General features: G+C 43.0%; 1 protein-coding gene across 1 annotated transcript in view; it reads right to left on the bottom strand.

Moving 5' to 3' along the window:
• Nucleotides 1-5,907, bottom strand: part of LOC127548967 (vomeronasal type-2 receptor 26-like) — a 31,726-nt gene extending 25,819 nt beyond the window's left edge. Inside the window, exons 1-3 of the mRNA XM_051976665.1 lie at nt 5,530-5,907; nt 2,614-3,564; nt 425-596 (exon numbers count right to left, since the gene is read on the bottom strand). Coding sequence (XP_051832625.1) covers nt 425-596; nt 2,614-3,564; nt 5,530-5,817 — 1,411 coding nt within the window. The 5' untranslated portion in view covers nt 5,818-5,907. The remainder of the gene's footprint in view (nt 1-424; nt 597-2,613; nt 3,565-5,529) is intronic.
• Between the last annotated feature and the right edge of the window lie 7,081 nt (nt 5,908-12,988).

The raw sequence follows: 12,988 nt of genomic DNA, 5'->3' as shown, positions 1-12,988 counted from the left end.
TTGGAAATGGCAAAAAATTGGGAATATGAAATGGTATTATATTTATAGATATCTATGTGAATACATATATATAAATTTACATATATATGTATATATGCAACAAAATTTCTCTGTGTTTAAGAATATACCTATGTAGACGTATATAAATATAATAAAGCATTATAATGCTGTAAAAAATGATAAAGAGGATTGCTACATAGAAAAGAGGGGAAACATGCATGAATTTATGATAAGTGAAACAGAATCAGGCCTACAGTCTAGCCATTTTCCCACCCAGCTGCACCTTTCAATTATGGAGAGTGCACCATATAAGTCAAGGATTGCTTCTCTGTTTAGGAGCATCAAGTAACATTAAAAATGTGTCTGACCTTTGAACTCCACAGGTTCCACACTATGACATTTGCACAAATTGTAAAATCTTGACCGAGCTGAGCTTCTGGGATAAAGTCCCCCACGTAGAGAACATGACCATTATCATAATCAAAGTATATGTAGTTCATAAGGGCATAGTGAGCTTCTGTGCGTCTGTTCTCATCCACAAACACCTGCTCACCAACAATATTCTCAAATTGGATGTTCTTGAGGTAGGAGTGCAGCTGTAAAAGAGGAGAAATGCTCATCCACGAGCGGTACCAGAGGGAACGGCAATTGTACACAAGATTTTATGGAATCTCGTCCTCTTATTTTCAGGTGGGATCAAATCTGAATTTCTTCTGGGACATGGAAATGACCCTCTGACACCCCGCAGGGTTGCCTGCATCTCCTAGGTTTGTAGTTTCAGTTTCACACTCAAGTCCTCATTGTTTCCCACCCCCTTTATTTTATTTATTGACAAGGTCTCTCTAATATGTTCCCCTCCTGTTCTTTGCTCCTGGAACATCCTTATGACTTCACACCCGGATTATTGCAACAGCCTCCTGATGGATGCCTCTGACTAAACCTCTCCTGTTCTGCCCTCCCTCCTGCCTTGGAAGGGATTGTTCTGATGTTCAGGCCAGACCATGGCTCTCCCATCCTTGATAATCTGAAGTGGTTTTCTCCCATCTCCAGGATTAACTATCAAACCATTTGTGTGACATTAAAGGCACTTGGTGTAAAGCAGGAGCTCAATTCAGCAGCCACTGAATACACAACACTCCAAGAAACAGCAGAAGTGGCAGCCATTGTAGGAGTTCTTGGACCACACATGGTAAGAGGTTAAAGAGCTTGTCAGAAGGTATTACAAGGATCTCTTTTAAAGCACTGGGCCAGAACTCAGTTGCTTTGCCAGTACCCAGATCGAGCGCACCTTCCTGGCTCACAGTTTGAGAGTGAGGAAGAGAACTAGCACATGACAACATTTAGCAATAGCGGAATATGGATCTCCTCACAATTGCAGGGCAGGAAAAAGTGCTTGTGGTTACTCACAGAACAGAAGAGAGGCCATGGCATTAATAAACACATTTCTTCTAAGATCAGACAACCTTGGAAGAAGTGAAATATCCAGCTCCCTTGAAGAATCTCTGAAAATAGCTGTACAAACTCCTGAAGCTTGGGCCATTGGCTCTTTTACCCTGGAAACAGGGCACTACTCTAGGTAAAGTCAAATAATCACCTGGGGAAATTGGTAAACAACAGAAAATGGCTCTGATCATAGAAAAATACTATGATGAACAGGAAGATGAAAAATCCACACTAAGAAGAAAATAACAACGTTAAAACTCCTTTATCAACTAAATCTGCAACATAAGTAAGAATTGGTCTAAAAGTCACAGAAGGCTTAAAATTTTTCAGAAGGGAGGTACAGACATAATTATGAAGAGAAATGAGACAGATGTAAAAGAAAGTAGAAAAAGACAATAGAGGAGAAAGATGCCTTAAAAATCAGAATTGGATAAATTACACAGGAAATACAGAGGAACACTGAGGAGAATATCTCCTTAAAAATTAGAACCAAGAAGGTAGAACTTAATGACATCTTGCGAAATAAAAGAAAAAGCCAAAAGGAAAAAGAATGGAAAACAATAGGCAATATCCCCATACAAAATGCTGAACTGGAAAACAGAGAGAAGAGAGACCATTTAACATTATGAGATTACATGAGTTCTACAATGAAAAAGAACATGGATTCTATCTTTCAAGAAAATATCAAGTAAATTTCTCTTGTATTCTAGAAAATGAATGTAAAATAGAGTATGAAAGAAGCCACAGATCATCTACTGAAAAAGATCCCCAGAGGAAATCACCAGGGACATTTTAGCCCAATTCTAGATCTCCAAAAAAAGGAGTAAATAGTGCAAGGATGCAGAAAGAAGCACATCTATATGTTGGAGCTACAGTCAGGATGATAAAAGAGCCCTCATTTTCTTAATTGAAAGATCAGAGTGCTTGGAATAGGAATAGGATAAATTTGCAAAAAAAAAAAAAAAAAAAGGATCTGGCTTACAACTAAGAATCACCTACCCAGAAAACCTCAGTTCAGTCCTTCAGGAAAAAAAAAGGGTTCCCAATGAAATAAAGTGTCTTCAAATATTTATGATAAAAAAAAGTCCAGAACTGAATGGGAATATAAAATGTAAGCTTATTTACATCTCTAAGACTCTAGGAAAGAAGTTTAATTTTAGTTTTATATGCAATTTGACAAATATAGGAAACCAACAATAAAATCATTGAGGAATATACAATCAGAATCATTTTAGAAATTGCAAAGTCTTCAATGTCTCCCGTGTCCCAATTCTTGCTAAAATACATACTCAAAAAATCATCACTAAAAAGGCACCCCACTTTCCATGTTACCTGCCATGGATGAGGCAATGCAGATTCTTCATTTCCCAGGGATCTTTTCATCATTATTTCATGGAGAGCCCATGCCACAGCATAAAAAGCATTATAGATGTTGTAACTCAAGGTGGATGTTGGCATTTCCACAGGGTAAAAAGGTAAATGTTCCATGGAGACATTTGATAAATATAAATCTTGCTCTGGGATATCTGGTTGATCTGAGCATTTCAAAGGTGATGGCCTATATTCTTTAAGAAGAAGAAACCTCTTTTTTAAAGAAGATACATAATTTGAGATAAAACTCTCAAACCCAGGTATTGGAGTAATCAAGTGTGAAAAGAAGAGAGAAGCATGGAAAGTAAAACCATAATGGTACAAGGCTCTTGTTGTAGTGTCTGAATGAAATGTGGCAATCCATACCTTCTTGGTTGGAAATAAGAATCTTGATGAGTTTCTCATAATCGTAAATGAATCTGTGTCAGCATGGATGACAATGACTTTGACTTCTGAAATTAGGATCCTGGACTTGAAGGCCTCAGAGGTCTTCCTAGTTTTTCTGTCACTGAGAGGGATCTTCTCTGTGAAGGACATACAAACTGTATTCTTCATTTCCTCTCTCATTGCCCTGAGGAATTCCTCACCTCTCATATCATCAAAGACAATCAGGCCTATCCAGTTCCATTGAAAATAGACCAATAAGCGGACAATTGCTCGGTGAACAGAAGAGGATTTGCGGGCCATCTGATAGAGGGAAGGAAACTGGACTTTGTCAGCAAGACTGGGATCAAAAGGACCATAAGTAATCTGGATGAGAAAAAAAATACAGATGAGCAGGTGCACGCTGCTGCTGAGAGAGCTAAAGTAAAATATACTCATTCAAACTGGCATATTTATTGTTAGAAGAAAGTTTTAGATTTTATTGTAAAGTTTATCTTAGATGACAATTTCCCTCTGAAAGTCTCTCCATTTATCCCTTGAAATGTATTGTTTATTCTCCATGAGACATCAAAACATCTGCCCCCAAATTTGTTAACCATGACCACAATCTTTGGCAAGAACATTTATTCATTGACAAAAAACAGATATTCATGGACTTCATTAGAGGCTGATGAAAATTCAAATTATCTATGACAAATAGTGTTTCAGATCTGAGGGTCAGATATATACCCACACATCACAGTAGGAAAGAAGCTGCCTGATTGGCCAAGGAGACTTATTCAACTTATCCTGCCATATTCTCTCTGATCAGAATCAAAGGAAAATAATTCCATATGGAACTCTAGACCAGACTTCCTTCTATTTTATTATCTGGCTACAAAGATGCTAGATGAACTCTTTCTCATGATTCCCTCAATTAGAGACTTCAGTCATGTTTCCACAAAGACATCTAGAGTTAATTCCTATGCTCTTTGAACCTGTAAGTTTTTGTTTTTACTATTCTCCAAGTATATGGTCAGGACTATTTATAATTTCAATGTGAGTGAGACACCAAAGATCCCAATGGTTTTTCTCCAAAGACCTTACATATAGAATCTGAAATATTGGACATTAAACAAATTATAGTTAAATAAGGTTAATTTGTAGTTAAATAATGTTAGGTTCAATCAGGAGAGGTTTAAAATAAGAAATGTGGATATAAATGGAGAGAGGCTTCCAGTCCTTCACTCTTTATATGCATAGTTCCATATTCCAAACTGACCTCCATTTCCTTTAAATGAAACCATCTAAATTTTCATTGTTTCTCCTCCATGAAATCATCCCTAATTTTCTTCTTGCTTCTGAACACAAAAAGCAGTCACTCCTCTGACTCACCATTGACCAAGTTCACTAAGCAGCTGAAACTACAGTTCTCAGAGAGGTCGCTTTTCAGTTTAGAAAACATGAGGTGCTTTCTGAAATGTCGTTCCTCCCACTGTATGTTTCTGCTTTCCTTCTGTGCCCATTAATTGTTAGGTTCCTCTTTGAGAACAATGTCAGGAATGTTTTCAAACTCTTGTACATTCATAAATGTACTCATGGAGTTCTTAGAGCAGCTGTGTGGACAGGCTTCCCAGGGCTCCCCAAAACAAGCACCTTATACATCAGTGCTCATGCTCAGTTTCCTTTTATAAATAATTCTCATCTCAATAATTTCTGGACTAATAATATTATGATTATGAAAAACGAAGCTCCTAGAATGAGATGTAAAAGCCTGAAAGATCATTCAATTTAAAGTCAAGAATGGTAAGATCTAATCAGTTTTCTTCCACCAGTGAATTGTGTAGTGTTGAGTAAACACTTTAACTTCTCCAATCATTATTGAAGTTATCTGTGTAATGGGCAAATATAACTAATTTTGCTTTCAGATACTTTCTTGAGTTGAGAACTAACTGGCTTCTTGTCTTACAATAGGGTTGATATTGCAGGAGTTATTCAATTTCCTTGAGGATGAAAACAGCAGCTTTGTTCAGTCATTAGAGAGTTAAACTGTTCTAAGAAGACCTGAATTAATTAGTATCACAGTCAATCACTAGCTGCATGATAACAATTTAAGTTTTCTCAGTCACAGTACTCTCCACTGTAAAGGGGAGTTAGACTATCTTCATTATGAGTTTATTGTGAAGATCAAAAGCAATGCATATGTAAAACAATTTTTTAATTTTTAAAGGTACACAGAGATGCATTTTATTTTACTGCTGCTGCTCCTGCTACATTTACTTCCAATACTACTGCTCTGACTACTAGGTTTTACAGAAGAAGAGATAATCTTTTAGGTTCTATCTCATTCACCTGGGGTAAATGGTAGAGGTCAAGCAGGGTCCCCATCTGAACAGACAGAGCTGACGTGGCTCCTCCAATGACAGCCACAACCTTTCCTCCCTTTCCGCAGTTGTAATTAGGGATGATCTGGTCTGTTCCAGACAGCCACCACAGGTAGTTCTCCAAGGTCCTTTCTTCAGTGGAATAGGAGTTGTACATATGGTATCCCAGGGTAATGTTGGGCAACAGTTTGGGATTCCTGTTAATCTCATGTAGAGTGAAGGAAGGCATGAAGAGTTGCTGGTACATGATTTCCATAGTTCTGGTGAATTAATGGTAAATGTTAAAAAACATTAATACAACCTTCACAAATAATTCATTTCAGAAGAGGGACTTTCCCAACATTTAGTTAAAATGAAGCATTCTAATAGCTGTTTAGCTCCTTCCATTTGAATTCAATCTAGCCTCTATCCATACACATTGTTCCAATATTCTTTTCTTTTTGTAATTTGTAATGTGAGGACTACTGGCTCTCTGTCCTCAGGTAACTCTGTTTGCTTGAGGCATTCACTCATTCCACAAGAAGACATGGATAGTTGTTGACTCTAGAAGCTTTAGAGTATGATGGAAGGAAGAAATAAGGTACTGTGACTTATATTCAATTTGCATCAAATTATCATCAGTGCTGACAATATGGAGGCCTTACCTTCTGCGTGGAGTGCAGTTCTCAAGGTAAAAATCAAATAATTCATAAAACATAAAAGGGCATTTGATTTAGGACAGGATTGTTATTTAATGTTTCAAAATGGTTGGTGAAACTTCTCCCTTTAGGTCAAACTTCTCACTTTTCCTAGATGATGAACAACAAATAGAATAAAAAGAAGCATACTGAGGCATTAAAAGAATAACGAGTAAATCCTATCATTTAATGGCCTTGTTTCTTAGAAAAAAATATACACAATTGTTATAAAATATTTATAATTTATGACTATTGATTCATAGAGAATTTTTATTTGTTAAGTACAAAGAAAAATTCAAATCAAAAAAGAATCCAGAGGGATTCAATAATGACACAAGGCTACAACAAGTTTCAGAAAAGAATTCTTATCTGCCAGAGAACCATTCAGTGAAACTCATGGTGTGTCTTCAACAAGCAGAGGGCAGAGTAAATAGCCGATCAGCTTCTCTGATGTGATGGAGGAAAACCATCCAGAAATCGGTGGAGGAATCTGAATTTTTTTTACTACAGCCAGACTTACAAAAGGTTATATTTGAGTGTCACATGGCTATATACTGAGATCCTGCCATGTAAAGGAGGGTTTTGCAAAGAGAGTTGATAGTGACAAACCATAGAACTAAGACCTTTGCAGCAGCAGGAAGGTCAGGATGCCTTGTCAAAATCCCAGAAATTAAACATGCCCACCTGTCCTTGGTTCATGCAGTTAAGGAAGAGTTAGCTTGAGAAAGTAAAAGCAGCCCCTCTCACACCCCCTGGAGAAAACAGAATTCTCCAGACATCACTGAGAGGGAACAGGCATTTCCTAAAGCCATTTGCAAGTCTGGGAACTTGCTAGCACTCTATCCTGCACAATTCTGTCTTTCCCAAATAAAGTCAAATTTCCCAGCCCTCAGTTCCAGGCTCCATCAGTCCCAATGTACTCAGTACTTTTGAGATTCCCTAAGCTGGGATACCCTGACTTTTGTTATCATATTACTTTGTACCAAAAAAAAATAGAAACTAATGATAAATTCACTCACCCGCAGGAAGGAGTAAACATAAGGTCATAATTCCCACTCATAAATGAGGTGGGAGGAGTAGAATTATCCCCAACCCTAAATTTCCTGAAGAAGGGGTCCCATGGCTTCCTCACAAGGGCTGCTCTCTTGTTGTCACACAGGCAAAGCTGGGGAGGAGACACAGCTTCCCTTCCTGTGAACGGCCAGATTTCCCCTTGCTCAGGTTCTGCACACTCAGCAATGATTCTATCCTAGTTTAGAAAGGCAGCAGGGGCCCAAGCACTTCTGCTGCTTCAGGCCATTATCCCTTCACTATTTACATGAAGTCAGGATGGCCGGGAAGGGAGGGAGACAAGAGACTGAGCCTGGTAGGGAGGGAGAAGCCTGGGCACGGCCTGTTTGATGGGGAATGGGAAGGGAAAGGAGGGGAGAGGGGTTTTCTTTCTTCAGCTCTGACGTTAAGGAGACAGAATGCAAGCTGCCAAGAAGATACAGACAGTAAGAGACAGGGAGAGGGGAGAGCGCCCCGACTCAGACTGAGCAATGAGGACTTTTCCTGCATCCTCCCAGTGAAAATGAGCACAGGCAGACAGAGAGACACTTACAGAAAAGCCCTACAAGCCTTGTAAGGAGGACTCTGAAATTGCGCTGCTCCTGTTGTGTTGCTCATTCCAGGTAAGGTTAGGGGGAGAAAGAAGCCAATCTCCACATCTCCAGGGATGTAAGCTATGTGTTGAACGTCTTTGAAGCAAAGCTGCCCAGAGCCTGGAAGCTGCAGCAACAGACACACAGCAAGGGAAGGAACGAGGTGAGAAATGCTTCTCACAATGCAGGGCCACATCCCCCTGAACAGTAACCAGAGCTTTAGCTCCGAGGAAGTGGAGCGACTGCTCATGCTACAGCCGAGTCAGCTGCTTGAGTCAGGGACTGAGGAGGGACTTTTCGCACCAGACACGACTCATCTATCTACAGAAGCCCGAGCTCTGATCTCAGGTCACACTGGAGGAAACAGAGGGACATCAGCCAGGTCCATGTGCAAGACAAGGACAATGGTGCGAGATGAGTGACCGTTATGTACTATCTCCCTCTCTCCCGGTACATTTATTTTTAGATAATGATGGGCTCCATTCCTCTTATTCCATTTTCCGCAGAGAAGTCTCAGTCTCAGAAGAATTCCGGGGACCAGACTGCCTGCGGCATCTCCAGCTGAGTCCCTGCGTCCAGGGGAAATCATAGGTGCAAAATTATATTTTGACCTCACTTTCCCTTGTTCCCCGTCAGGCTCCATCCCAGAGGTGCCTTCTGTAGGAAAATAGTTTTGTGACCTGAATTCAAACAATCATCTGTGATGGAGAAACCTCCTGAAATATTCTATTGTAGGTCACAAGATTTACTAAATCCTTCACAGATGAGAATTTCCCTAAAAGTCTGTAAAATTGTAGCCTTGATGCTCATCCAGGTCCCTGCACCAGGGTCCATGTGAGCCAGGTCTCCTGCTCAGGGCGCAGTGTCATCCATTTGGAAGCGTCATTAGAGAAAGTCCAGTGCTCCTAGTTTTCCTCTGCTGGTGGTTCTCACTCTTTATGGAGGATTATCACATCCATCAGTTAGAGATGAAAGGAACCTCAGAGGTTCCTCAGTCCAGGATTTTGATGACAGATTTCCACTCTCCAACCACTAGAACAGAGACCCCTGCAGGCCCATCTTCCCCACCTGAGAAGGTGGAAATCACAGGATCTACAGATACACTTTGCACTTTGGTGATGGGAGCAAAGACTTACGAAGTCCCGTTTTTACATCTTTTGGAGGAAAATTTGGAGGAAATCTTTCATGAAATCTCTGCTTTACAGATGAGAAATGACTCCCAGGAGATTAGAATGACTGGTCTGCCTTTATACCATTCAGAGCAGAACAATCCTGAGATTTTATCCAAAAGCTTCTTCCCTTCCTACTCCCAACCACTGCCTTTAGATATGTTCCCCGGGGGAGTTCTTGCAGTCAGAAACCCTTTGGACCAGAGCTTATAGCTCCATCTTTCAGCCCTCCAGTCTGAGGGAGATGCACCCAGTTGGAGGAGATGGGACCCTTTGCTCGGTGATTCCAGTTCAAGAGATCAGTTCAGTCCTGGGGGAAGGGATGCTGCTCCTGGCAGTGAAAACCAGTCAGAGCTGTGGGAGAAAAATGAAGAGAATCAAACCATACTTTGGTATATATGCCTTTGCCTACTGGATCCCAGGCCATCTTCCCAACCTGATTATCTATAAGAAGATAAAGGATCCTATAGCCAGAACTAGCAGGGACCTCAGAGACCTTGTGATGCTGGTTTGGTCCCTTCCTTCTCTGGATCTAGGAAATGGGCCCAGAGCAAGGTTCACTCATTGTAGTCAGGTCTAATCTTCAGTGACCCCATGTTGAGGTTTTCCTAGAGGGCTTTGCAGCTCCCCCTGCACCTCCCTTAATTGATGAAGTAACTGAAGCAAATAAGGTGAAGGACTTGCCTTGGGCCACAAAGTGATTCCAGTAAGTGCCTGAGGCCCGATTTGAACTTGCCTCCTGTCCCCTGACTGTCTCTGTCCAATCTGAGACCCTTCCCATGGAAGATCCACTTTTGGCTCTTCGGGGAACTTGCCCCTCCCCATGGGGAGGTCAGGGTCCTCTCAGGGGCTCATTCTTCCCACTTTGGAGCAAATCCCGGGGAAAAAATAACATTAAACCAAAGCTTCATTGTGAAGTATGGTCTCCCCAAAGCGCTCCCAGCAGAGGAAATTGGGGGAACGAGGGAGGCTTCAGTTACACACACACACACACACACACACACACACACACACACACACACACACAGACACACACACAAAGAGACACACACACACACACACACACACACACAAGCCACAAGCACCAGAACATTTCCTGGGACATTTTAGGGACTTTGTTTCCAGGTGGATTAATTTGGGATCCTGCTGGGAGCCCTTTGGGCAAAGAGACTTCACTCAGCCCTCCCCCTCTCGCAGAGAACTCCTGGAACTGCACAGGACTTTGTTCCCTTTCACTCTGACCCTCCTGAGGATCCACTTTTTTTTTTTTTTTAATAACTTTTTATTGACAGAACCCAGGCCAGGATAATTTTTTACAACATTATCCCTTGCACTCATTTCTGTTCCAATTTTTCCCCTCCCTCCCTCCACCCCCTCCAGTCCTATGGCAAGCAGTCCTTTACATGTTAAATGTCACATTATATCCTAGATATAATATATGTTTGTAGAACCGAACAGTTCTCTTATTGCACAGGGAGAATTGGATTCAGAAGGTAAAAATAACCCGGGAAAAAAAACAAAGATGCAAATAGTTCACATTCATTTCCCAGTGTTCTTTCTTTGGATGTAGCTGCTTCTGCAGGCCCCCCTTTTAGCTGGGGATGTTGGGATGAATTTCTGGGAAAGACGAGGTGGGACTGAACCTCCGGGTTCTGAGGGGACCATTGCGGCCCATCCAGAACAGTGAGGAGACCTCGGCCATTCTGGCTATAAAGGGGAGCACACGACACCCGGGGGGACGGGCAGCAGGGCAGCTGTTCCTTTCCTTCCCCACAGAGAAGGCCCAGCGGGCAAGGGCTCAGAACCAGGCATCTGGGGTGCGTCTCATCAGGGCCCATCCTCCTCCCTGGCAGGGAACGACTTTCCGGGCGCTGCCTCCCCCGTGATCCCAGCTCCTAAAACAGAAGGAAACCGGGACTCCGAGGGCTCAGGGCTGCCCGTATCCGGACCCCAGATCCCTGCATCGATGGGAATAATGTACAAGGACAGGCCACGTTGCCCCTGCTTTGCCAGGGCTCCCTAAGCCCCTTTTCATGGCCTTGAGGCTGAATCCCCTCCCTGGGCCTCTTTGCCATTAGAACCCGGGACCAGGAGCTCACAGAGCTCTGCTGTGGCCTTTGGCTCCCACACTGATCCCCCAGAGGGAGTTCTCAGCACAGGCTCCTTTGATCACCATCATTTACCCCCGGGGGGTCCCAGCTGATCCCTGTGACTGGCTGAGATCCCTGACCTCCCTGGGCCTCTTCTGGAGCAGGAGGGGTCGGACTCAGGCCCTCTGAGGGCTCCTGGCTCCAGGTCCACGATCTGGTGCAGCCTCAGGCAGAACAGGGGGGTTTTGGGGGAGGGGCCCAGGGCTCCTCATGGTCCTGCCCAAGTCTGTTGTTGTCTGACCCCTGAGCTGGGAAGGGAGAGAGCCAAGCTAAGGGGGGAGGCAAGGGCTGAGTCAGGAGCTCAGGGACGCCTGGCCTGGAAGGGGCAGCTCAGTGGGGCAGAACATGGAGCTCAGGCCTGGAGCCAGGGAGACCCGAGTCCCACTGCAGCCTTAGGCACCTGCTGCCCGTGGGGCCCTGGGAAACCCCTCTGCTTGCCTCAGTTTGCGCTGATGTAAAATGGGGCAATAATATCACCTAACTCCTGGGGGTGCAGTGAGGTCAAATGAGGCACTTGTGCAGCCCTTAGCCCAGGGCCTGGCTCACAGGATGTGCTGCATAAACAGTCGTTATTCGTATTAGTAGTAAATGAGTTAATATCTGCCCATGGCTCAGCACGGGACCTGGCACATAGTGGGCACTTTATACACGGCAGTTACTATTGCAGCGCGGGAGAGCAGGCCCGAGGCGCCAGGACATTCCCCGCACACTCGCGTTTCCAAGGGTCCGGGGACTCCCTGGGACGTGGGTTCGTTCTAGCCGCTCCCCAGCCCTGGAGGCCTCCTCAGGCTGGGCAATAAAGGCTAGATATCTGCTCTGAACATTACCCCATCAGTGCCGCCCACTTCTACCTCTCTGTACCCCTCTTTAGACCATCTTAAGGGAGAATAGGGTGAAGGCCAAGCTCTGTGTGTCCACACCTTGCATACTGATTATAGGCCCCACATGTCTTTCATAATATACTGGAAAAGTGGCTCAACCATCAAGACTCAGGCATTAGTGGACACAGGGGCGGAGGCCACCCTAATTTATGGGAACCCTACTAAATTCAGAAATGGAATTCCAATAACTATCTCGGGGCTGGGAGGACACAAAGTAAGGACAAGTGTCATTGTGTATGAAAATTGGAACTTTCCCCAAAAGGGAATATAAGGTTGTAATCGTGCCCATTCCTGAATATATCATAGGGATTGATATATTAAAGGGAATGACCTTACATTTACCTGATGGACAATATCAATTTGCTATAAGGAATTTGCAAATAGCTGTAGTGGTTGGAAAATTGTCAATGCTTCCAGTCTGTTCCTGTTCCCTCAAAGATTGGTAGTCAAAAGCAATATAGGATACCAGGAGGGACAGAAGAGATTACTCAAACTGTAAAGGAATATGTGCAAGCTGGGGTGTTAATTCCTACGACTACTGCTTAGAATAATCCAGTTTGGCCGGTGAGAAAATCTGACGGGTCCTGGAGGATGACAGTGGACTATAGACAATTGAATAAAGTCACCCCTCCCTTATATGCAGCTGTCCCGGATACTATTACTTTAATAGAAGCTGTGCAGTCATATCCCAGTTCCTGGCATGCAGTAATAGATCTAGCTAATGCACTTTTTACTATTCTTAGAGAACTTAAGCAGTGGGACTAATCTGCATTTACCTAGCAGGGTAGACAGTATACCTTTACCAGACTTCCCCAAGGTTATTTACATAGCCCCACTATTTGTCATCGGATAGTGGCTGAGCACTTGGATGAACTTAATTGGTCTGATGTGAAATTAACCCATTATG

The sequence above is a fragment of the Antechinus flavipes genome, chromosome 1, assembly GCF_016432865.1.
Source record: "Antechinus flavipes isolate AdamAnt ecotype Samford, QLD, Australia chromosome 1, AdamAnt_v2, whole genome shotgun sequence".
NCBI classification, from domain to species: Eukaryota; Metazoa; Chordata; class Mammalia; order Dasyuromorphia; family Dasyuridae; genus Antechinus; species Antechinus flavipes.
This window is presented reverse-complemented; position numbering and strand designations above follow the sequence as displayed.